Source organism: Salmo salar, chromosome ssa02 (genome assembly GCF_905237065.1).
Source record: "Salmo salar chromosome ssa02, Ssal_v3.1, whole genome shotgun sequence".
Taxonomy (NCBI): Eukaryota; Metazoa; Chordata; class Actinopteri; order Salmoniformes; family Salmonidae; genus Salmo; species Salmo salar.
This window is the reverse complement of record NC_059443.1, coordinates 75,535,226-75,556,098: the sequence shown is the minus strand read 5'-3', so window position 1 is coordinate 75,556,098 and position 20,873 is coordinate 75,535,226. Positions and strand designations below refer to the sequence as shown.

The 20,873-nt window shown below is 42.8% G+C and overlaps 1 protein-coding gene across 10 annotated transcripts in view; it reads left to right on the top strand.

The window, feature by feature from the left end:
- Positions 1-15,176, top strand: part of LOC106594040 (bromodomain-containing protein 4) — a 78,264-nt gene extending 63,088 nt beyond the window's left edge. For 8 of the 10 annotated variants that reach the window (XM_045710091.1, XM_045710085.1, XM_045710074.1 and 5 more), the window contains 3 exons: positions 10,097-10,284; positions 10,565-10,814; positions 12,698-15,176. In XM_045710091.1, coding sequence (XP_045566047.1) covers positions 10,097-10,284; positions 10,565-10,814; positions 12,698-12,766 — 507 coding nt within the window. In that variant the 3' untranslated portion in view covers positions 12,767-15,176. The remainder of the gene's footprint in view (positions 1-10,096; positions 10,285-10,564; positions 10,815-12,697) is intronic. The other 2 variants (XM_045710089.1, XM_045710090.1) reach the window with 2 other exon arrangements.
- The last annotated feature ends 5,697 nt before the right edge of the window (positions 15,177-20,873 follow it).

Sequence of the window (20,873 nt, the reverse complement as noted above, 5' to 3'; positions counted from 1 at the left end):
TGGACTACATGGTGGATGGGAGGATACATATTGACAGTATCAGTTCAGTAGCATGGACTACATGGTGGATGGGAGAATACATATTCACAGTAACATGGACTACATGGTGGATGGGAGAATACATATTGACAGTAACATGGACTACATGGTGGATGGGTGGATACATATTGACAGTAACATGGACTACATGGTGGATGGGAGGATACATATTGACAGTAACATGGGCTACATGGTGGATGGGAGGATACATATTGACAGAAGCATGGACTACATGGTAGATGGGAGGATACATATTGACAGTAACATGGACTACATGGTGGATGGGAGAATACATATTGACAGTATCAGTTCAGTAACATGGACTACATTGTGGATGGGAGGATACATATTGACAGTCAGTTCAGTAACATGGACTACATGGTGGATGGGAGGATACATATTGACAGTATCAGTTCAGTAACATGGACTACATGGTGGATGGGAGGATACATATTGACAGTAGCATGGACTACATGGTAGATGGGAGGATTCATATTGACAGTAGCATGGACTACATGGTATGTGGGAGGATTCATATTGACAGTAGCATGGACTACATGGTAGATGGGAGGATTCATATTGACAGTAACATGGATTACATGGTGGATGGGGGGATACATATTGACAGTAGCATGGACTACATGGTAGGTGGGAGGATTCATATTGACAGTAGCATGGACTACATGGTAGATGGGAGGATTCATATTGACAGTAACATGGACTACATTGTGGATGGGAGGATACATATTGACAGTCAGTTCAGTAACATGGACTACATGGTGGATGGGAGGATACATATTGACAGTATCAGTTCAGTAACATGGACTACATGGTGGATGGGAGGATACATATTGACAGTAGCATGGACTACATGGTAGATGGGAGGATTCATATTGACAGTAGCATGGACTACATGGTATGTGGGAGGATTCATATTGACAGTAGCATGGACTACATGGTAGATGGGAGGATTCATATTGACAGTAACATGGATTACATGGTGGATGGGGGGATACATATTGACAGTAGCATGGACTACATGGTAGGCGGGAGGATTCATATTGACAGTAGCATGGACTACATGGTAGATGGGAGGATTCATATTGACAGTAACATGGACTACATGGTGGATGGGAGAATACATATTGACAGTATCAGTTCAGTTGCATGGACTACATGGTGGATGGGAGGATACATATTGACAGTAACATGGACTACATGGTGGATGGGAGAATACATATTGACAGTATCAGTTCAGTAGCATAGACTACATTGTGGATGGGAGGATACATATTGACAGTATCAGTTCAGTAACATGGACTACATGGTGGATGGGAGTATACATATTGACAGTAGCATGGACTACATGGTAGATGGGAGGATTCATATTGACAGTAGCATGGACTACATGGTGGATGAGGGGATACATATTGACAGTAGCATGGACTACATGGTAGGTGGGAGGATTCATATTGACAGTAGCATGGACTACAGTGTAGATGGGAGGATTCATATTGACAGTAACATGGACTACATGGTGGATGGGAGAATACATATTGACAGTATCAGTTCAGTAACATGGACTACATGGTGGTTGGGAGGATACATAGTGACAGTGTCAGTTCAGTAACATGGACGACATGGTGGATGGGAGGATACATATTGACAGTATCAGTTCAGTAACATGGACTACATGGTGGCTGGGAGGATACATATTGACAGTGTCAGTTCAGTAACATGGACTACATGGTGGATGGGAGAATACATATTGACAGTATCAGTTCAGTAACATGGACTACATGGTGGATGGGAGGATACATATTGACAGTGTCAGTTCAGTAACATGGACGACATGGTGGATGGGAGGATACATATTGACAGTATCAGTTCAGTAACATGGACTACATGGTGGATGGGAGGATACATATTGACAGTGTCAGTTCAGTAGCATGGACTACATGGTGCATGGGAGGATACATATTGACAGTAGCATGGACAACATGGTGGATGGGAGAATACATATTGACAGTATCAGTTCAGTAGCATGGACTACATGGTGGATTGGAGGATACATATTGACAGTAACATGGACTACATGGTGGATGGGAGGATACATATTGACAGTAACATGGACTACATGGTGGATTGGAGGATACATATTGACAGTAACATGGACTACATGGTGGATGGGAGGATTCATATTGACAGTAACATGGACTACATGGTGGATGGGAGGATACATCTTGATAGTAGCATGGACTACATGGTAGGTGGGAGGATTCATATTGACAGTAGCATGGACTACATGGTAGATGGGAGGATTCATATTGACAGTAACATGGACTACATGGTGGATGGGAGAATACATATTGACAGTATCATTTCAGTAACATGGACGACATTGTGGATGGGAGGATACATATTGACAGTATCAGTTCAGTAGCATGGACTACATGGTGGATGGGAGAATACATATTGACAGTAACATGGACTACATGGTGGATGGGAGGATACATATTGACAGTAACATGGACTACATGGTGGATGGGAGGATACATATTGACAGTAACATGGACTACATGGTGGATGTGAGGATACATATTGACAGTAACATGGACTACATGGTGGATGGGAGGATTCATATTGACAGTAGCATGGACTACATGGTGGATGGGAGAATACATATTGACAGTAACATGGACTACATGGTGGATGGGAGGATACATATTGACAGTATCAGTTCAGTAGTATGGACTACATGGTGGATGGGAGGATACATATTGACAGTATCAGTTCAGTAACATGGACTACATAGTGGATGGGAGGATACATATTGACAGTAGCATGGACTACATGGTGGATGGGAGAATACATATTGACAGTAACATGTACTACATGTTATATGGGAGGATACATATTGACAGTATCATGGACTACATGGTGGATGGGAGGATACATATTGACAGTAGCATGGACTACATGGTGGATGGGAGGATACATATTCACAGTAGCATGGACTACATGGTGGATGGGAGGATACATATTCACAGTATCAGTTCAGTAGCATGGACTACATGGTTGATGGGAGGATACATATTGACAGTAACATGGACTACATGGTGGATGGGAGGATTCATATTGACAGTAGCATATACTACATGGTAGGTGGGAGGATTCATATTGACAGTAGCATGGACTAAATGGTAATTGGGAGGATTCATATTGACAGTAACATGGACTACATGGTGGATGGGAGAATACATATTGACAGTATCAGTTCAGTAACATGGACTACATGGTGGATGGGAGGATACATATTGACAGTGTCAGTTCAGTAACATGGACGACATGGTGGATGGGAGGATACATATTGACAGTATCAGTTCAGTAGCATGGACTACATGGTGGATGGGAGAATACATATTGACAGTAACATGGACTACATGGTGGATGGGAGGATACATATTGACAGTGTCAGTTCAGTAACATGGACTACATGGTGGATGGGAGGATACATATTGACAGTATCAGTTCAGTAGCATGGACTACATGGTGGATGGGAGAATACATATTCACAGTAACATGGACTACATGGTGGATGGGAGAATACATATTGACAGTAACATGGACTACATGGTGGATGGGTGGATACATATTGACAGTAACATGGACTACATGGTGGATGGGAGGATACATATTGACAGTAACATGGGCTACATGGTGGATGGGAGGATACATATTGACAGAAGCATGGACTACATGGTAGATGGGAGGATACATATTGACAGTAACATGGACTACATGGTGGATGGGAGAATACATATTGACAGTATCAGTTCAGTAACATGGACTACATTGTGGATGGGAGGATACATATTGACAGTCAGTTCAGTAACATGGACTACATGGTGGATGGGAGGATACATATTGACAGTATCAGTTCAGTAACATGGACTACATGGTGGATGGGAGGATACATATTGACAGTAGCATGGACTACATGGTAGATGGGAGGATTCATATTGACAGTAGCATGGACTACATGGTATGTGGGAGGATTCATATTGACAGTAGCATGGACTACATGGTAGATGGGAGGATTCATATTGACAGTAACATGGATTACATGGTGGATGGGGGGATACATATTGACAGTAGCATGGACTACATGGTAGGTGGGAGGATTCATATTGACAGTAGCATGGACTACATGGTAGATGGGAGGATTCATATTGACAGTAACATGGACTACATTGTGGATGGGAGGATACATATTGACAGTCAGTTCAGTAACATGGACTACATGGTGGATGGGAGGATACATATTGACAGTATCAGTTCAGTAACATGGACTACATGGTGGATGGGAGGATACATATTGACAGTAGCATGGACTACATGGTAGATGGGAGGATTCATATTGACAGTAGCATGGACTACATGGTATGTGGGAGGATTCATATTGACAGTAGCATGGACTACATGGTAGATGGGAGGATTCATATTGACAGTAACATGGATTACATGGTGGATGGGGGGATACATATTGACAGTAGCATGGACTACATGGTAGGTGGGAGGATTCATATTGACAGTAGCATGGACTACATGGTAGATGGGAGGATTCATATTGACAGTAACATGGACTACATGGTGGATGGGAGAATACATATTGACAGTATCAGTTCAGTTGCATGGACTACATGGTGGATGGGAGGATACATATTGACAGTAACATGGACTACATGGTGGATGGGAGAATACATATTGACAGTATCAGTTCAGTAGCATAGACTACATTGTGGATGGGAGGATACATATTGACAGTATCAGTTCAGTAACATGGACTACATGGTGGATGGGAGTATACATATTGACAGTAGCATGGACTACATGGTAGATGGGAGGATTCATATTGACAGTAGCATGGACTACATGGTGGATGAGGGGATACATATTGACAGTAGCATGGACTACATGGTAGATGGGAGGATTCATATTGACAGTAGCATGGACTACAGTGTAGATGGGAGGATTCATATTGACAGTAACATGGACTACATGGTGGATGGGAGAATACATATTGACAGTATCAGTTCAGTAACATGGACTACATGGTGGTTGGGAGGATACATAGTGACAGTGTCAGTTCAGTAACATGGACGACATGGTGGATGGGAGGATACATATTGACAGTATCAGTTCAGTAACATGGACTACATGGTGGCTGGGAGGATACATATTGACAGTGTCAGTTCAGTAACATGGACTACATGGTGGATGGGAGAATACATATTGACAGTATCAGTTCAGTAACATGGACGACATTGTGGATGGGAGGATACATATTGACAGTATCAGTTCAGTAGCATGGACTACATGGTGGATGGGAGAATACATATTGACAGTAACATGGACTACATGGTGGATGGGAGGATACATATTGACAGTAACATGGACTACATGGTGGATGGGAGGATACATATTGACAGTAACATGGACTACATGGTGGATGTGAGGATACATATTGACAGTAACATGGACTACATGGTGGATGGGAGGATTCATATTGACAGTAGCATGGACTACATGGTGGATGGGAGAATACATATTGACAGTAACATGGACTACATGGTGGATGGGAGGATACATATTGACAGTATCAGTTCAGTAGTATGGACTACATGGTGGATGGGAGGATACATATTGACAGTATCAGTTCAGTAACATGGACTACATAGTGGATGGGAGGATACATATTGACAGTAGCATGGACTACATGGTGGATGGGAGAATACATATTGACAGTAACATGTACTACATGTTATATGGGAGGATACATATTGACAGTATCATGGACTACATGGTGGATGGGAGGATACATATTGACAGTAGCATGGACTACATGGTGGATGGGAGGATACATATTCACAGTAGCATGGACTACATGGTGGATGGGAGGATACATATTCACAGTATCAGTTCAGTAGCATGGACTACATGGTTGATGGGAGGATACATATTGACAGTAACATGGACTACATGGTGGATGGGAGGATTCATATTGACAGTAGCATATACTACATGGTAGGTGGGAGGATTCATATTGACAGTAGCATGGACTAAATGGTAATTGGGAGGATTCATATTGACAGTAACATGGACTACATGGTGGATGGGAGAATACATATTGACAGTATCAGTTCAGTAACATGGACTACATGGTGGATGGGAGGATACATATTGACAGTGTCAGTTCAGTAACATGGACGACATGGTGGATGGGAGGATACATATTGACAGTATCAGTTCAGTAGCATGGACTACATGGTGGATGGGAGAATACATATTGACAGTAACATGGACTACATGGTGGATGGGAGGATACATATTGACAGTGTCAGTTCAGTAACATGGACTACATGGTGGATGGGAGGATACATATTGACAGTATCAGTTCAGTAGCATGGACTACATGGTGGATGGGAGAATACATATTCACAGTAACATGGACTACATGGTGGATGGGAGAATACATATTCACAGTAACATGGACTACATGGTGGATTGGTGGATACATATTGACAGTAACATGGACTACATGGTGGATGGGAGGATACATATTGACAGTAACATGGACTACATGGTTGATGGGAGGATACATATTCACAGTAGCATGGACTACATGGTGGATGGGAGGATACATATTGATAGTAGCATGGACTACATGCTAGGTGGGAGGATTCATATTGACAGTAGCATGGACTACATGGTAATTGGGAGGATTCATATTGACAGTAACATGGACTACATGGTGGATGGGAGAATACATATTGACAGTATCAGATCAGTAACATGGACTACATGGTGGATGGGAGGATACATATTGACAGTGTCAGTTCAGTAACATGGACGACATGGTGGATGGGAGGATACATATTGACAGTATCAGTTCGGTAGCATGGACTACATGGTGGATGCGAGAATACATATTGACAGTAACATGGACTACATGGTGGATGGGAGGATACATATTGACAGTGTCAGTTCAGTAACATGGACTACATGGTGGATGGGAGGATACATATTGACAGTATCAGTTCAGTAGCATGGACTACATGGTAGATGGGGGAATACATATTGACAGTAGCATGGACTACATGGTAGATGGGGGAATACATATTGACAGTGGCATGGACTACATGGTGGATGGGAGAATACATATTTACATTGACAGTAGCATGGACTACATGGTAGATGGGGGAATACATATTGACAGTGGCATGGACTACATGGTGGATGGGAGAATACATATTGACAGTGGCATGGACTACATGGTGGATGGGGGAATACATATTGACAGTGGCATGGACTACATGGTGGATGGGGGAATACATATTGACAGTGGCATGGACTACATTGTGGATGGGAGAATACATATTTACATTGACAGTAGCATGGACTACATGGTGGATGGGACGATAAAGTGACTGGATTTAAATAGTAAAATATATAATCAAGCGTACAGTAGGTACATAGTTGTTATTGCAGGGTGTGTTGCATTAGTCAGCCGTGTGTGTGTGTGTGTGTGTGTGTGTGTGTGTGTGTGTGTGTGTGTGTGTGTGTGTGTGTGTGTGTGTGTGTGTGTGTGTGTGTGTGTGTGTGTGTGTGTGTGTAAGCCTGTGTTTCCCATCTCCAGTCCTCAACAACCCCCAACAGTACACATTTTTATTGTAACCCTGGACATGCACACCTGATTTAACTTCTCATTTAATCACCAAGCCCTCAATGAGTTGAATCGGGTGAGTTTTTCCGGGGCAACAAAAATGTGTGCTGTTGGGGGTACTGGTGTAAGGAAACAGACACTGCTTCAATCTTGACAATAGGCAATCTTTTACTCCCAATTAAAGTAGTAGAAGACCAGTACACACGCTGTTCTGTGGATCAGCCCGGGCCTTCTAGAATGCTCCACAGATAAGACAGTCATCAAACCATTGTTGTCTTGGCCCCAATCACCTTAGGAGTCTGGGACCCTGACATGGGCCGTTAAGAATCATTGTCCTGTAAATCAAGGTTACTGACCCAACTCCAGAAGTCTCCTGTGAATAATGTGTGCCCCATTTTGCTTTGAGTGGTTTGCTATTGGTCTGTAAATCAAGACATACGGCCTAAACCGGTTTTGAGATTACCATTTGTGTGGTGGCTGTGAAATGGCTTCTCAAAACCAGTTTAGGTCAACTTGAACATAATGTCCTGATTTACAGAACAATAGCAAACGCCTATCTCTTCCCTCAATTGCTCTTTCTGCAGGTCCTAGACGGGTCCGGAAACGTCTTACAGCGATTACTTTTCTTCTTTGTGGTGGTTTCACTCGTCATCAGAAAAATGCTCCCTGTAGACCTGTAGATTCAACGTGTGAAGTCTGTAGACGGGAGTGTTTTACGTGTCTATACAGAACAACTAGCCAAAGCCTCATTAGATATCGGTCATCCAAAGGAAGTCTGTAGACGGGAATGTTTATGCGTCTATACAGAACTACCGTAATTTCCGGACTATTAAGCGCACCTGAATATAAGCCGCACCCACTGAATTTGAAAAAAAAGTATTATTTTGAACATAAATAAGCCGCACATGTCTATAAGCCGCAGGTGCCTACTGGTACATTGAAACAAATTAACTTTACACAGGCTTTAACGAAACACGGCTTGTAACAAAAATAAATAGGCTTTAACGAAACACGGCTTGTAACAAAAATAAATAGGCTTTAACGAAACACGGCTTGTAACAAAAATAAATAGGCTTTAACGAAACACGGCTTGTAACAAAAATAAATAGGCTTTAACGAAACACGGCTTGTAACAAAAATAAACAGGCTTTAACGAAACACGGCTTGTAACAAAAAATTAAAAATTTGCAGTAAACAGTAGCCTACCAAGAAAGTAATTGGTTACTATCTTCCTCCTCCTGTGCACTGAAACCATCTCCTGGTGTCGGAGTTGAATAGCCTCAGAATTGCTTCATCCGATATTGGATTGTTTTCATTGTCGCTCTCGTCACTTTCATCCGGAGGCAAATCCCCCGCTGAGCCCTCTTCAACACGCAGCAGTCCAGCCTTTCGAAACCCGTTGATGATAGTGGATTTTTTTTTACAATGCTCCACGCTGTCAGGACCCACAAATTTGAAAGCGGGAAAAATCCATATATTTGCCGCGTCATTGTTTAAACCGCGAAGTTCAAAGCGTGGGAAAAAAGTTGCGGCTTATAGTCCGGAATTTACGGTAGCCAAAGCCTCATTAGATATCGGTCATCCAAAGGAAGTCAGTGAAAAGTTATAGTACCATGTTTTTTTTCTTGTGTTTTTGGGATTGCACATCTGTGAACCATTTTCAGCAATATTCAGCAAACCTAACAACTAAAACTACTTTGGTCTGCCGTTTCCTTTCTCGTCTGTTTTCTCGTGAGTGACTGACATCGTAAGGAAAGCAATACCTTACCTATGTCGGTAGCACCTCCCCCCTAATTTAGCCTACGTGCACACAGTAGGATTTGGGAACGAGGAAGTACACCCATGCACGCCAATATGCACGTGCATAAAATTGTTTGAGTTTAACAAAATGGATTACAGCGTTGTGGCTGAAGTTCAGAATGACACAACGTCATGTGTACAACATCTACAGACCTGCATTACAACACTGAGAGCTTTGTCCTTTATAAAAGGACATATCAGGGTGTTTTGGAGCCTTTGTTTGTGTTTGTATCAGAGCTCCCATACTACAAAAGGAGGATGTGATTTGCTCGGGTTTCCCAAAAACATGATTTGCTGGTTGGGGTAAGTTTCTCAAAAGCATGTGAAATCACAAAAAAAAGTGTCTGGACCCTTCCTATGAAATTCCACTTACATAAATAAAATAGATTTAGTTGTAAAAAAAAGAACTTCTCCTGTAAGGCAGTGTTATTAAAATGATGGAGGTGAAATGTCTTTTAAAAAGTGGGTGTTAACGAAATGTCTGTGTCGCACTCTTCCCCCTCCCACTACACTTTCTCCCTCCCCTCCCAGGATGTGAAGTTAAAGAACATGGGTTCCTGGGCCAGCTTGGCCCAGCGTTCTCAGTCTACCCCCGCCTCCGCTGTCCGCTCGTCTAGCGACAGCTTCGAACAGTTCCGTCGCGCCGCCCGAGAGAAGGAGAGAGAGAAACAGCTAAAAGCACAGGCCGAGCAGGCCAGGAGAGAGCAGGAGAAACTACGGTAAGAGGGAAGGATGGAGGGAGGGAAAGGGCAGGGAGATGGTGGAGGAGAGAGAGAACTGAAAGCACAGGCTGAGCAGGCCAGGAGAGAGCAGGAGAAACTACGGTAAGAAGGGAAGAGAGATGGAGGGAGAGGAAAGGGAGGAGAGGGAGAAGACCTCTCAGCCGAGGTAGAAACTATGGTGAGAAAAAAGGGAAGGATGGATAAAGGGAGAAGTAAGCTCATTCTAGCACCCCATCTAAGCTCCTCCCCCTCTGACACTCCACTTTCTCTTCTCCAGTAGCCGTGACGACGAGGACTCTGTGGAGCAGCAGGGGAGGGGGCGTGTCCAGGAGGACACTCGCCGTCGCCAGGAGCAACTTTCGCCTCAAGCCCCCACGCCCCCCGCCTCAACCCCTCCCGCCGACTCCCCACAGGCCCCTCCCACTCAACAGGCCCCACCCCCACCCTCGGCCGCAGCACAGAACGCCATGGACCAGCAGAGGGAGCTGGCGAGACGCCGCGAGCAGGAAAGGAGGAGGAGAGAGGCGGTAATACTTTATAGCAGTTATACTACTATAATACTAACATGTTATACAAGTATAGCAGGAGAGAGGTGGTTATACTTAATAGCATTTATACTATTATAATACTAACATGATATACTTGTATAGCAGGAGAGGTGGTAATACTTTAGCAGTTATACTACTATAATACTAATATAATATACTAGTGTAGTAGGAGAGAGGAGGTAATACTTTAATACTAACATGATATACTAGTATAGTAGGAGAGAGGTGGTAATACTTTATAGCAGTAATACTACTATAATACTAACATGATACACTGGTATAGTAGGAGAGGTGGTAATACTTTATAGCATTTATACTACTGTAATAGTAACATACTAGGAGAGAGGTGGTAATACTTTATAGCAGTTATACTACTATAATACTAACATGATATACTAGTATAGCAGGAGAGGTGGTAATACTTTATAGCATTTATACTACTGTAATAGTAACATACTAGGAGAGAGGTGGTAATACTTTATAGCATTTGTACTACTGTAATACTAACATAATATACTATTATAGAAGGAGAGAGGTGGTAATACTTTATAGCAGTTATACTACTATAATACTAACATGATATACTGGTATAGCAGGGGAGAGGCAGTAATACTTTATAGCATTTAAACTACTATAATAATTACATAATATACAAGTATAGCAGGAGAGAGGTGGTAATACTTAATACCATTTGTACTACTGTAATACAAAATTCAAAAGGCACTCGCACATCTGAGCAATCTTATTGCAGGTGCATGGCAACAGTTGAAACAGGATGTAGGAAAAAATAAACCGCACACTGCTCTTGATAGTATCACTGATATTTAATAAGCTTACGTATCGGCCTAACGGCCTTCGTCAATGATACTATCAAGAGCAGTGTGCAGTTTCTTTTTACTACGGTAATACTAACATAATATACTTTTCTAGCAGAAGAGAGGTGGTAATACTTTATAGCAGTTATACTACAATAATCCTAACATGATATACTAGTATAGCAGGAGAGAGATGGGTATACTTAATAGCATTTATACTACTATAATACTAACATGATATACTTGTATAGCAGGAGAGGTGGTAATACTTTAGCAGTTATACTACTATAATACTAACATGATATACTAGTGTAGCAGGAGAGAGGTGGTAATACTTTGTAGCAGTTATACTACTATAATACTAACATAATATACCAGTATAGCAGGAGCGGTGGTAATACTTAATACCATTTGTACTACTGTAATACTAACATAATATACTTTTCTAGCAGAAGAGAGGTGGTAATACTTTATAGCAGTTATAATACTAGCATGATATACTAGTATATCAGGAGAGAGGTCGTAATACTTTATGACAGTTATACTACTATAATACTAACATGATATACTAGTTTTGCAGGAGAGAAGGAGAGGTGGTAATACTTTATAGCAGTTATACTACTGTAATATTAACATGACATACTCGTATAGCAGGAGAGAGGTGGTAATACGTTATAGCAGTTATACTACTATAATACTAACATAATATACTAGTATAGCAGGAGAGAGGTGGTAATATTTTATAGCATTTATACTACTGTAATACTAACATGATATACTAGTATTGCAGGAGAGAGGTGGTAATACTTTATAGCAGTTATACTACTATAATACTAACATGATATACTAGCATGGCAGGAGAGAGGAGGAGAGAATCATCATAAAGATACTTATTAATATATGTATATTCTTGTTATATTATGTATATTCAGTTATATTACAATAATACAGAGGAGAGGTAGTTTAGCTGAGAAAATATGGGAAAGATTAACACTGCATCTAATTCCTCTCTCTCTCGCTCTGTCTCTCATCCCCCTCTCTCTACAGATGGCGGACACCATTGACATCAACTTCCAGAGCGACTTGATGGCCATCTTTGAAGAGAACCTTTTCTGAGAGAGAGATTGAGAAAGGAGGAGAGGGAGAGAAAGAGATATGAACTCTACCTTATCCCACCATGGCTGGGATTTCACACACAACACCCTCCCCTCCCTCCCTCTCTTTGATTAGAGACCCCAGACCAGGATGTGAGCTCCAGAGACTTGAAGGAGACTGAGGTGAGGTACAGTAATAAGGTGGAGCCCCCCCCCCCCCCAGCGGTGGGGACCGGGAGTACAACTTCCACTTTTTGCAATTTCAGATGCGTTTTTTGTGTCTAACTGCCCGTTTATCGTTGATGATTGGTTGTCGCCGTGGGCAATGGTGAAACCGGATACCTATGGATAAACAGATATTTGAACTCCTCTTGTATTCTGAAATGAAACCGAGGGAGGAGGGGAGGACTGAGAACTATTACCTGAAAATAAAGAAGAAAAAAGAGGGTTTAATGGAGAAAGAAGGAGAAGATGAATACCTGTTCTTCTAATGTGCGAGAGGGAGGGGCGGGCGAGAGGATGGACAGACTTCTTTCTCTTTGATTCATTTCTCTCTTAATCTAGTATTTTTCTCTCCCTGTTTTTTGATGTTGGGTTTTAAGCGGGGTGGGTGAGGAGATGGGGAGGGAGAAGTGGGCGGGCTGTGTGTGTTATCATGTTTGCGTCCCAAAAGGGCACCCTATTCCCTTCATATAGTGCACTACTTGTGTCCAGGGCCCATGGGGATCTGATCAAAAGTGGTGCGCTATATAGGGAGTAGGGTGCCATTTGGGACGTATCCTCTGAGATGGGTTCAGTTTCTCTCCGGACAGCAAGATGAACACCGGGGTCACACCCCAGCACTATAAAGAAGCACCCTTCCTTCCTTCCTTCCTTCTCACTCTCCTTGTTCTTTGTGACATCACTGACTTGACACAACTTGAAAGTGTAAAAGCTTGAACTCCATTTTTTCAGTCATGTCTGATTCATTGATTATTTCAAGAAAGGAGGCAGAGAGGGAAGAAAGGAGGGAAAGAGGGGAAAAGAGGAAGGATGAGTGAAGAAGAGAGGGAAGGAAGAGAGGGAGGGCTGGGTACATTTTAAAGGTGTTGGAATGTGGCTCTTGCCTTACAGCTCTGACCTGTAAATGAACACACGCCACAGATTATATATATATATATATATAAATAGATGCATAAATATATATTATATACGATGAAAAGTCCCTAAAAATAATTGGATTATGTTGTTGGGAGGGAGAACGGCTTATCTGCCTTGTGCTCAATTCCCTTTTGGTTTTTTAGAGAATTCACTGTAAAAAAAATAAAAATAATTTAAAAAAAACATTTTTTATGATGCTATAAAAAATAGTTTTGTCTTGTTCATAACCTCCTTTCTCTTATCCTGTTTTTCTCTGTATCAAGTTCAGATATTCAAGAGTTTAAAGGCCTCTGTTTTTATTTAAATACCAAATAATTTCTGGGTAACAATTAGGTATGTTACTGTGATTGTTTTCAGTTAAAATGGCCAAAAATAAACAAAAATAGATTCTTAGCAAAGAGTAATTTCTCAAGCAAGAATTTTGCTAGGACTGGGAGTGGTCTGAGTGGGGAGGGGGAAACTGAAAAGTAGCTGTTAATGACAGAGAGGTTTGGAACTCTTTCTTATTGGTCTATCAACGAATTTATCACATGGTGATGTCACCAGGCAGGCCAAAACTCCATCCCACCAAAACAGGCTGATTTTTCTTTTCAAACAGCTCTTACACTAAAAGGGCATTATCATCATTTTCATAATTTCACAGTATTATTCCAACCTTATAGTGTGGAAATATATATAAAACACAGGAAAATCACGCTTTTGACTGCACTGGCCTATAACTACTTAACTTTGTTCTACTGTTCTGTAGCTACATCCACCTGCTACTACACTTCCTTTCTTTTCTTCTTTAGCTTCTTACTCATTTTCTTTTTTATTCACTTCCATTTGTTAATCTCTCTCCTGTCATCATCTTCCTCTACCATCCGTATCATAGCTTTTATTTCGTTTTTATTCCCTTCCTGTTTTTTGTTTAAAAAAAAATAATTGCTATGTTTTTAGTTTCTGTGGTAACAGTCGGGGTTGTTGTCATGTGCCATAGCTGTAAGTGTTCTGGGGGCGTGGCCTGCGGTGTTGTCATGTCCAGATATACATCAAACCCCTGTATACAGCTCTACATACACTATCTGTTCCTTTTATTCTTTTTGGGATGTTTTTATTTAATTTTGCCCCTTTTTCATATTTGACGGTTGTTTGTTTTGTTATGTTTCTTGTCATTGTTTTGTTTTGAATCACCGGTTGGTATGTTGGTGAGTGAGGTGTTAAGGTAGATGGATACATTCTGTTCTGATTATGGAGTAAAACATCTCTTTTTTCAAAAAAAAGAAAAGTATTAAAATGATCTAAAAAAATGACACTGTGTTGTGTTTGGTTGGCAGGAGTCACTGAGTGGAACATGCGTGGGTCGACACAAAGAATTACCTTGTAACCATCTTTCCTTGATTCTTCGCATTCCCATTGGAGGAGAAGGTCTGAGGGGAGGGACCTTGGACCTTCTCCTTCAATACAGTTGAGAAGGAGGTGAGGACATAGGATGTGAGGAATCAAGGAAATGTGACTTGAGAGAGAGCCCTATATATAATGAGGTTCAGTATAATGGGTATTTACCCTGCAGTTCTGGTGGTACCCAGCAGAGGCTGTGTGTTTTGTTAGAGGTCAAAGTTATTTTGCCTACTCCCTTCATAGTGCACTACTTGTGTCCAGGGCCCATAGGGATCTGGTCAAAGCTAGTGCACTATATAGGGAGTAGGTTGCCATTTGGGACGTATTCCAAATGGAAATGTGACTTAAGAGGTAGGAAACAACACTGCCCCTTCACTGACTTTAACACTGGGGCCCCACAAGGGTGCGTGCTCAGCCCCCTCCTGTACTCCCAGTTCACCCATGACTGCGTGGCCAAGCACGCCTTCAACTCAATCATCAAGTTTGCAGACGACACAACAGTAGTGGGCCTAATTACCAACAATGACGAGACGGTCTACAGCGAGGAGGTGAGGGCCCTGGGTGTGTGCGGCCAGGAAAATAACCTCTCACTCAACATCAACAAAACAAAGGAGCTGATCGTGGACTTAGGGAAACAGCAGAGGGAGCACCCCCCTATCCACATCGATGGGACAGCAGTGGAGAAGGTGAAAAGCTTCAAGTTCCTCTGCGTACACAACACTGACAAACTGAAATGGTCCACCCACACAGACAGTGTGGTGAAGAAGGCGCAACAGTGCCTCTTCAACCTCAGGAGGCTGATGCAATTTATCTTGGCCCCTAAGACCCTCACAAACTTTTACCAATGCACAATTGAGAGTATGCTGTCGGGCTGTATCACCACCTGGTACAGCAACAGCACCGCCCACAACCGCAGGGCTCTCCACAGGGTGATGCGGTCTGCCCAACTCATTACCGGGGGCAAACTACCTGCCCTCCAGGACACCTACGGCACCCGATGTCACAGAAAGGCCAAAAAGATCATCACCCCGCTATCATCCAGAAGGCGAGGTCAGTACAGGTGTATCAAAGCTGAGACCAAGAGACTGAAAAACAGCTTTTATCTCAAGGCCGTCAGACTGTTAAACAGCCATCACTAACACAGAGAGGCTGCTGCGCTATATACATAGTTATTTATTTAACTAGGGAAGTCAGTTAAGAACAAATTCTTATTTACAATGACAGCCTACCTCGGCCAAACCCGGACGACGCTGGGCCAATTGTGCGCCGCACTATGGGACTCCCAATCACGGCCGGATGTGATGCAGCCTTTATAGACTTGGAATCACTGGCCATTTGAATAATGTAACACTAGTCACTTTAATAATGTTTACATATTTTGCACTCTATTCTATGTACTGTATCTTAGTATATGCCGTGCTGACATTGCTCGTCCAAAGAGCACCTTCTGTGGTTCAGTTTAATGGATATTCGCCATGCAGTTCCGGTGGTAACCAGGAGAGGGTGTGGTTGATGTGAGGCTGCTGGAGAGAATGTGTGCGTGCGCATATACCTGACTTACCTGAGAGTTATTGAATGTGTGTATGTACAGTGTAGTGTAAAGTATTGTGTAAATACTATGAGTGTGTGTGTGTCTGAAGGAGCTCGAGGGAGAGGGGGACATGCTAGTCTGTCTCTGTGCTGCCATACCTGTCTGTGTTATTACATGTGTCTGTGCTATAAGCAGTGTTGGGGAGTAGTGAACTACATATAGTTCAACCACAGGAGGTTGGTGGCACCTTAATTGGGGAGGACAGGCTCCTTGTTATGGCTGGAGCGGAATCAGTGGAATGGAATCAAACAGCTGTGTAGCTAACTACTGGAACTACTTTTTCTGCCACGTAGCTGCGTAGCTAACTGCTGGAACTACTTTTTCTGCTGCGTAGCTAATCACATTTTCTGCCATGTAACTGTGTAGCTAACTACTGGAACTACTTTTTCTGTCATGTAGCTGTATAGGTAACTACTGGAACTACTTTTTCTGTCATGTAGCTGTGTAGCTAACTACTGGAACTACTTTTTCTGTCATGTAGCTGTGTAGCTAACTACTGGAACTACTTTTTCTGTCATGTAGCTGTGTAGCTAACTACTGGAACTACTTTTTCTGTCATGTAGCTAACTACTGGAACTACTTTTTGTGTTTAATTGGCCAAACGACACATTCTGTTAACATCTGAGTCCATAGTGATACGTGCGGAAGACACATTTCAGTTGAATGCGTTCAGTTGTAAAACTGACAAGGTATTTCCCTTTCTTGCAATTTGTTGTCTATGACATTTTTAGATTTTTATATGATAATTCATCATGAACTACTTTTGAAAAGTGACTTTAGTTCAGTTAATATTTATCTTAAAGGGCAGCTTAAATGTATGTTAACTTCTTCCAGTTTGAAGTAATTGGTAAACTATATTTTCAGAGTAGCTTCCCCGACACTGGCTATAAGTCCCCTGTACTGTAAGTCGTGTGTGTGTGTGTTGTCTCCATGGAGACATTGTTTGGGTTGCTCTGACCTTCGTAGGACTGATAGCCGTGCGTCTCTACCATGCTGCTGATAATCACAGGGAGAGAGAGGTGTGTGACTGTCCGACACTTTCCTACTCTCAGATTTAAAGCATAACTCCTCTCTTAAAACAGCCTAGAACTTTCAGTAACAAATTAGTGCAAATGTTCTCCTCGCACTCTCTCTCTCTCTCTCTCTCTCTCTCTCTCACTCACTCACTCACTCACTCACTCACTCACTCACTCACTCACTCACTCACTCACTCACTCACTCTCACAGACAGACATCATGGCCATTGTGCTTTTGCATATTGACTTTGTTTGGGAGAATCAAGTAAAGGGCGTGACAGAAAGACAGAGCGTTTCCAGAACCCCACAGAGAAGAAAACACTCACAGAGTAGAAACCAAATTAGAGGGCTTGCTGCCAGAGCACATCCATGACTTTATCATCACCTAGGGAGAGAGGGAGGAAAGGGGGTGGGGTGGGAGAGATGAGGGGGGGGGTAGAGTGAAGGAGAAAATATAAGGAAAATTAGGCTGGGACAGGGAAGAGAGGGTGAAGCTGTGTACATAGGAGGGGGAGAGAGACACGGGGAGTAGTTGTTAGAGAGAAAATGTTGGAGAGGTGAAAAAGGGCTAGAGGAAGAATGAGTGAGGGAGTTGATGAATAGAGAGAGAGAGGTGGATGGAAGAGAGCGAGAGAGAGGTGGATGGAAGAGAGAGCGAGAGAGGTGGATGGAAGAGAGAGCGAGAGAGGTGGATGGAAGAGAGCGAGAGAGAGGTGGATGGAAGAGAGCGAGAGAGAGGTGGATGGAAGAGAGCGCGAGAGAGAGGTGGATGGAAGAGAGCGCGAGAGAGAGGTGGATGGAAGAGAGCGAGAGAGAGGTGGATGGAAGAGAGAGCGAGAGAGAGGTGGATGGAAGAGAGAGAGGTGGATGGAAGAGAGAGCGAGAGAGAGGTGGATGGAAGAGAGAGAGCGAGAGAGGTGGATGGAAGAGAGAGAGCGAGAGAGGTGGATGGAAGAGAGAGAGCGAGAGAGGTGGATGGAAGAGAGAGAGCGAGAGAGGTGGATGGAAGAGAGAGAGCGAGAGAGGTGGATGGAAGAGAGAGGTGAATGGAAGAGAGAGAGAGGGAGAGAGAGGGGGGGTGGAAGAGAGAGGGAGAGAGGGAGAGAGAGAGCGAAGGGTGGGTGGATGGAAGAGAGAGAGAGAGGGGTGGGTGGATGGAAGAGAGAAGGGTGGGTGGATGGAAGAGAGAGAGAGAGGGGTGGGTGGATGGATGGATGGAGAAGGATGGGTGGATGGAAGAGAGAAGGGTGGGTGGATGGAAGAGAGAGAAGGGTGGGTGGATGGAAGAGAGAGAGAGGGGTGGGTGGATGGAAGAGAGGGAGAGAGAGGGGTGGGTGGATGGAAGAGAGAGTCATACAAAGCTGGGAGGAAGATAGAAAGCGAAGGGGAGAGTGAGAAGCTGGCTCAGATATGACGTGTGTGTGTGAGAGCACTGGCTCAGTCACTACCGTGGTTTTGGTGAATGAAAATAGAAGTGTGTGCGTGTGGGTCTCCCTCCCTGATACTGGTTCTCTGGTTCTCTTGTGTGTGTTTGTGCGTTCCATGTTCTAATCATGTGCCTCTTGTAGAAGCAGTGAGTGACATTCATTCCCTTCTCCAGGCAGACCATGTCCCTAACCACAGATCTAGGATCAGTTTCCCTTACCCCAACCCAATGGAAACCTTCAGGGTGTGGACATGACTGACCTTAGTTCAGCCCTTGGGGGAAAGTTAACCCGAAAGGAGACTATGATGATCTACTCCTGTAAAATAGTTGGAATAGAGAAACAGTGCTAGGAGATATAGAGTGGTGCTAGGAGCGGTGCTAGGAGTTTTAGAGCGGTGCTAGGAGTTTTAGAGCGGTGCTAGGAGTTTTAGAGCGGTGCTAGGAGTTTTAGAGCGGTGCTAGGAGTTTTAGAGCGGTGCTAGGAGTTTTAGAGCGGTGCTAGGAGTTTTAGAGCGGTGCTAGGAGTTTTAGAGCGGTGCTAGGAGTTCTAGGGAATTGCTAATAGAGGTGCTAGGAGTTTTAGAGCTGTGCTAGGAGTTTTAGAGCTGTGCTAGGAGTTTTAGAGGGTCAGTCTGTTATATCTGGATTATTTCTCCTGTCTTATCTGGTGTCCTGTGTGAATTTAAGTATGCTCTCTCTAATTCTCTTTCTTTCTCTCTTTCTTTCTCTCTTTCTTTTTCTTTTTCTTTTTTCTTTTTCTTTTTTTCTTTCTTTCTTTCCTTTTTTTTTTCCTTTCTTTCCTTTCCTTTCCCTTTCCTTTCCTTTCCTTTTCCTTTTCCTTTTCCTTTTCCTTTTCCTTTTCCTTTCCTTTCCTTTCCTTTCCTTTCCTTTCCTTTCCTTTCTTTTCCTTTCCTTTCCTTTCCTTTCCTTTCCTTTCCTTTCCTTTCCTTTCCTTTCCTTTCCTTTCCTTTCCTTTCCTTTCCTTTCCTTTCCTTTCCTTTCCTTTCCTATTCTATTCTATTCTATTCTTTTCTATTCTTTTCTTTTCTATTCTTTTCTATTCTTTTCTATTCTTTTCTATTCTTTTCTATTCTATTCTTTTCTTTTGACCTGAGCCCTAGGACAATGCCTCAGGACTACCTGGCATGATGACTCCTTGCTGTCCCCAGTCCACCTGGCCGTGCTGCTGCTATGGAACCCTGACCTGTTCACTGTGATTACTATTATTTGACCATGCTGGTCATTTATGAACATTTGAACATCTTGGCCATGTTCTGTTATAATCTCCATCCGGCACAGCCAGAAGAGGACTGGCCACCCTCATAGCCTGGTTCCTCTCTAGGTTTCTTCCTAGGTTTTGCCTTTCTAGGAAGTTTTTCCTGGCCACCGTGCTTCTACACCTGCATTGCTTGCTGTTTGGGGTTTTAGGCTGGGTTTCTGTACAGCAGTTTGATATATCAGCTGATGTAAGAAGGGCTATATAAATACATTTGATTTGATTTAGAGCAGTGCTAGGAGTGGTGCAAGAGCAGTGCTAGGAGTTTTAGAGTAATGCTAAGCATTTTAGAGCGGTGCT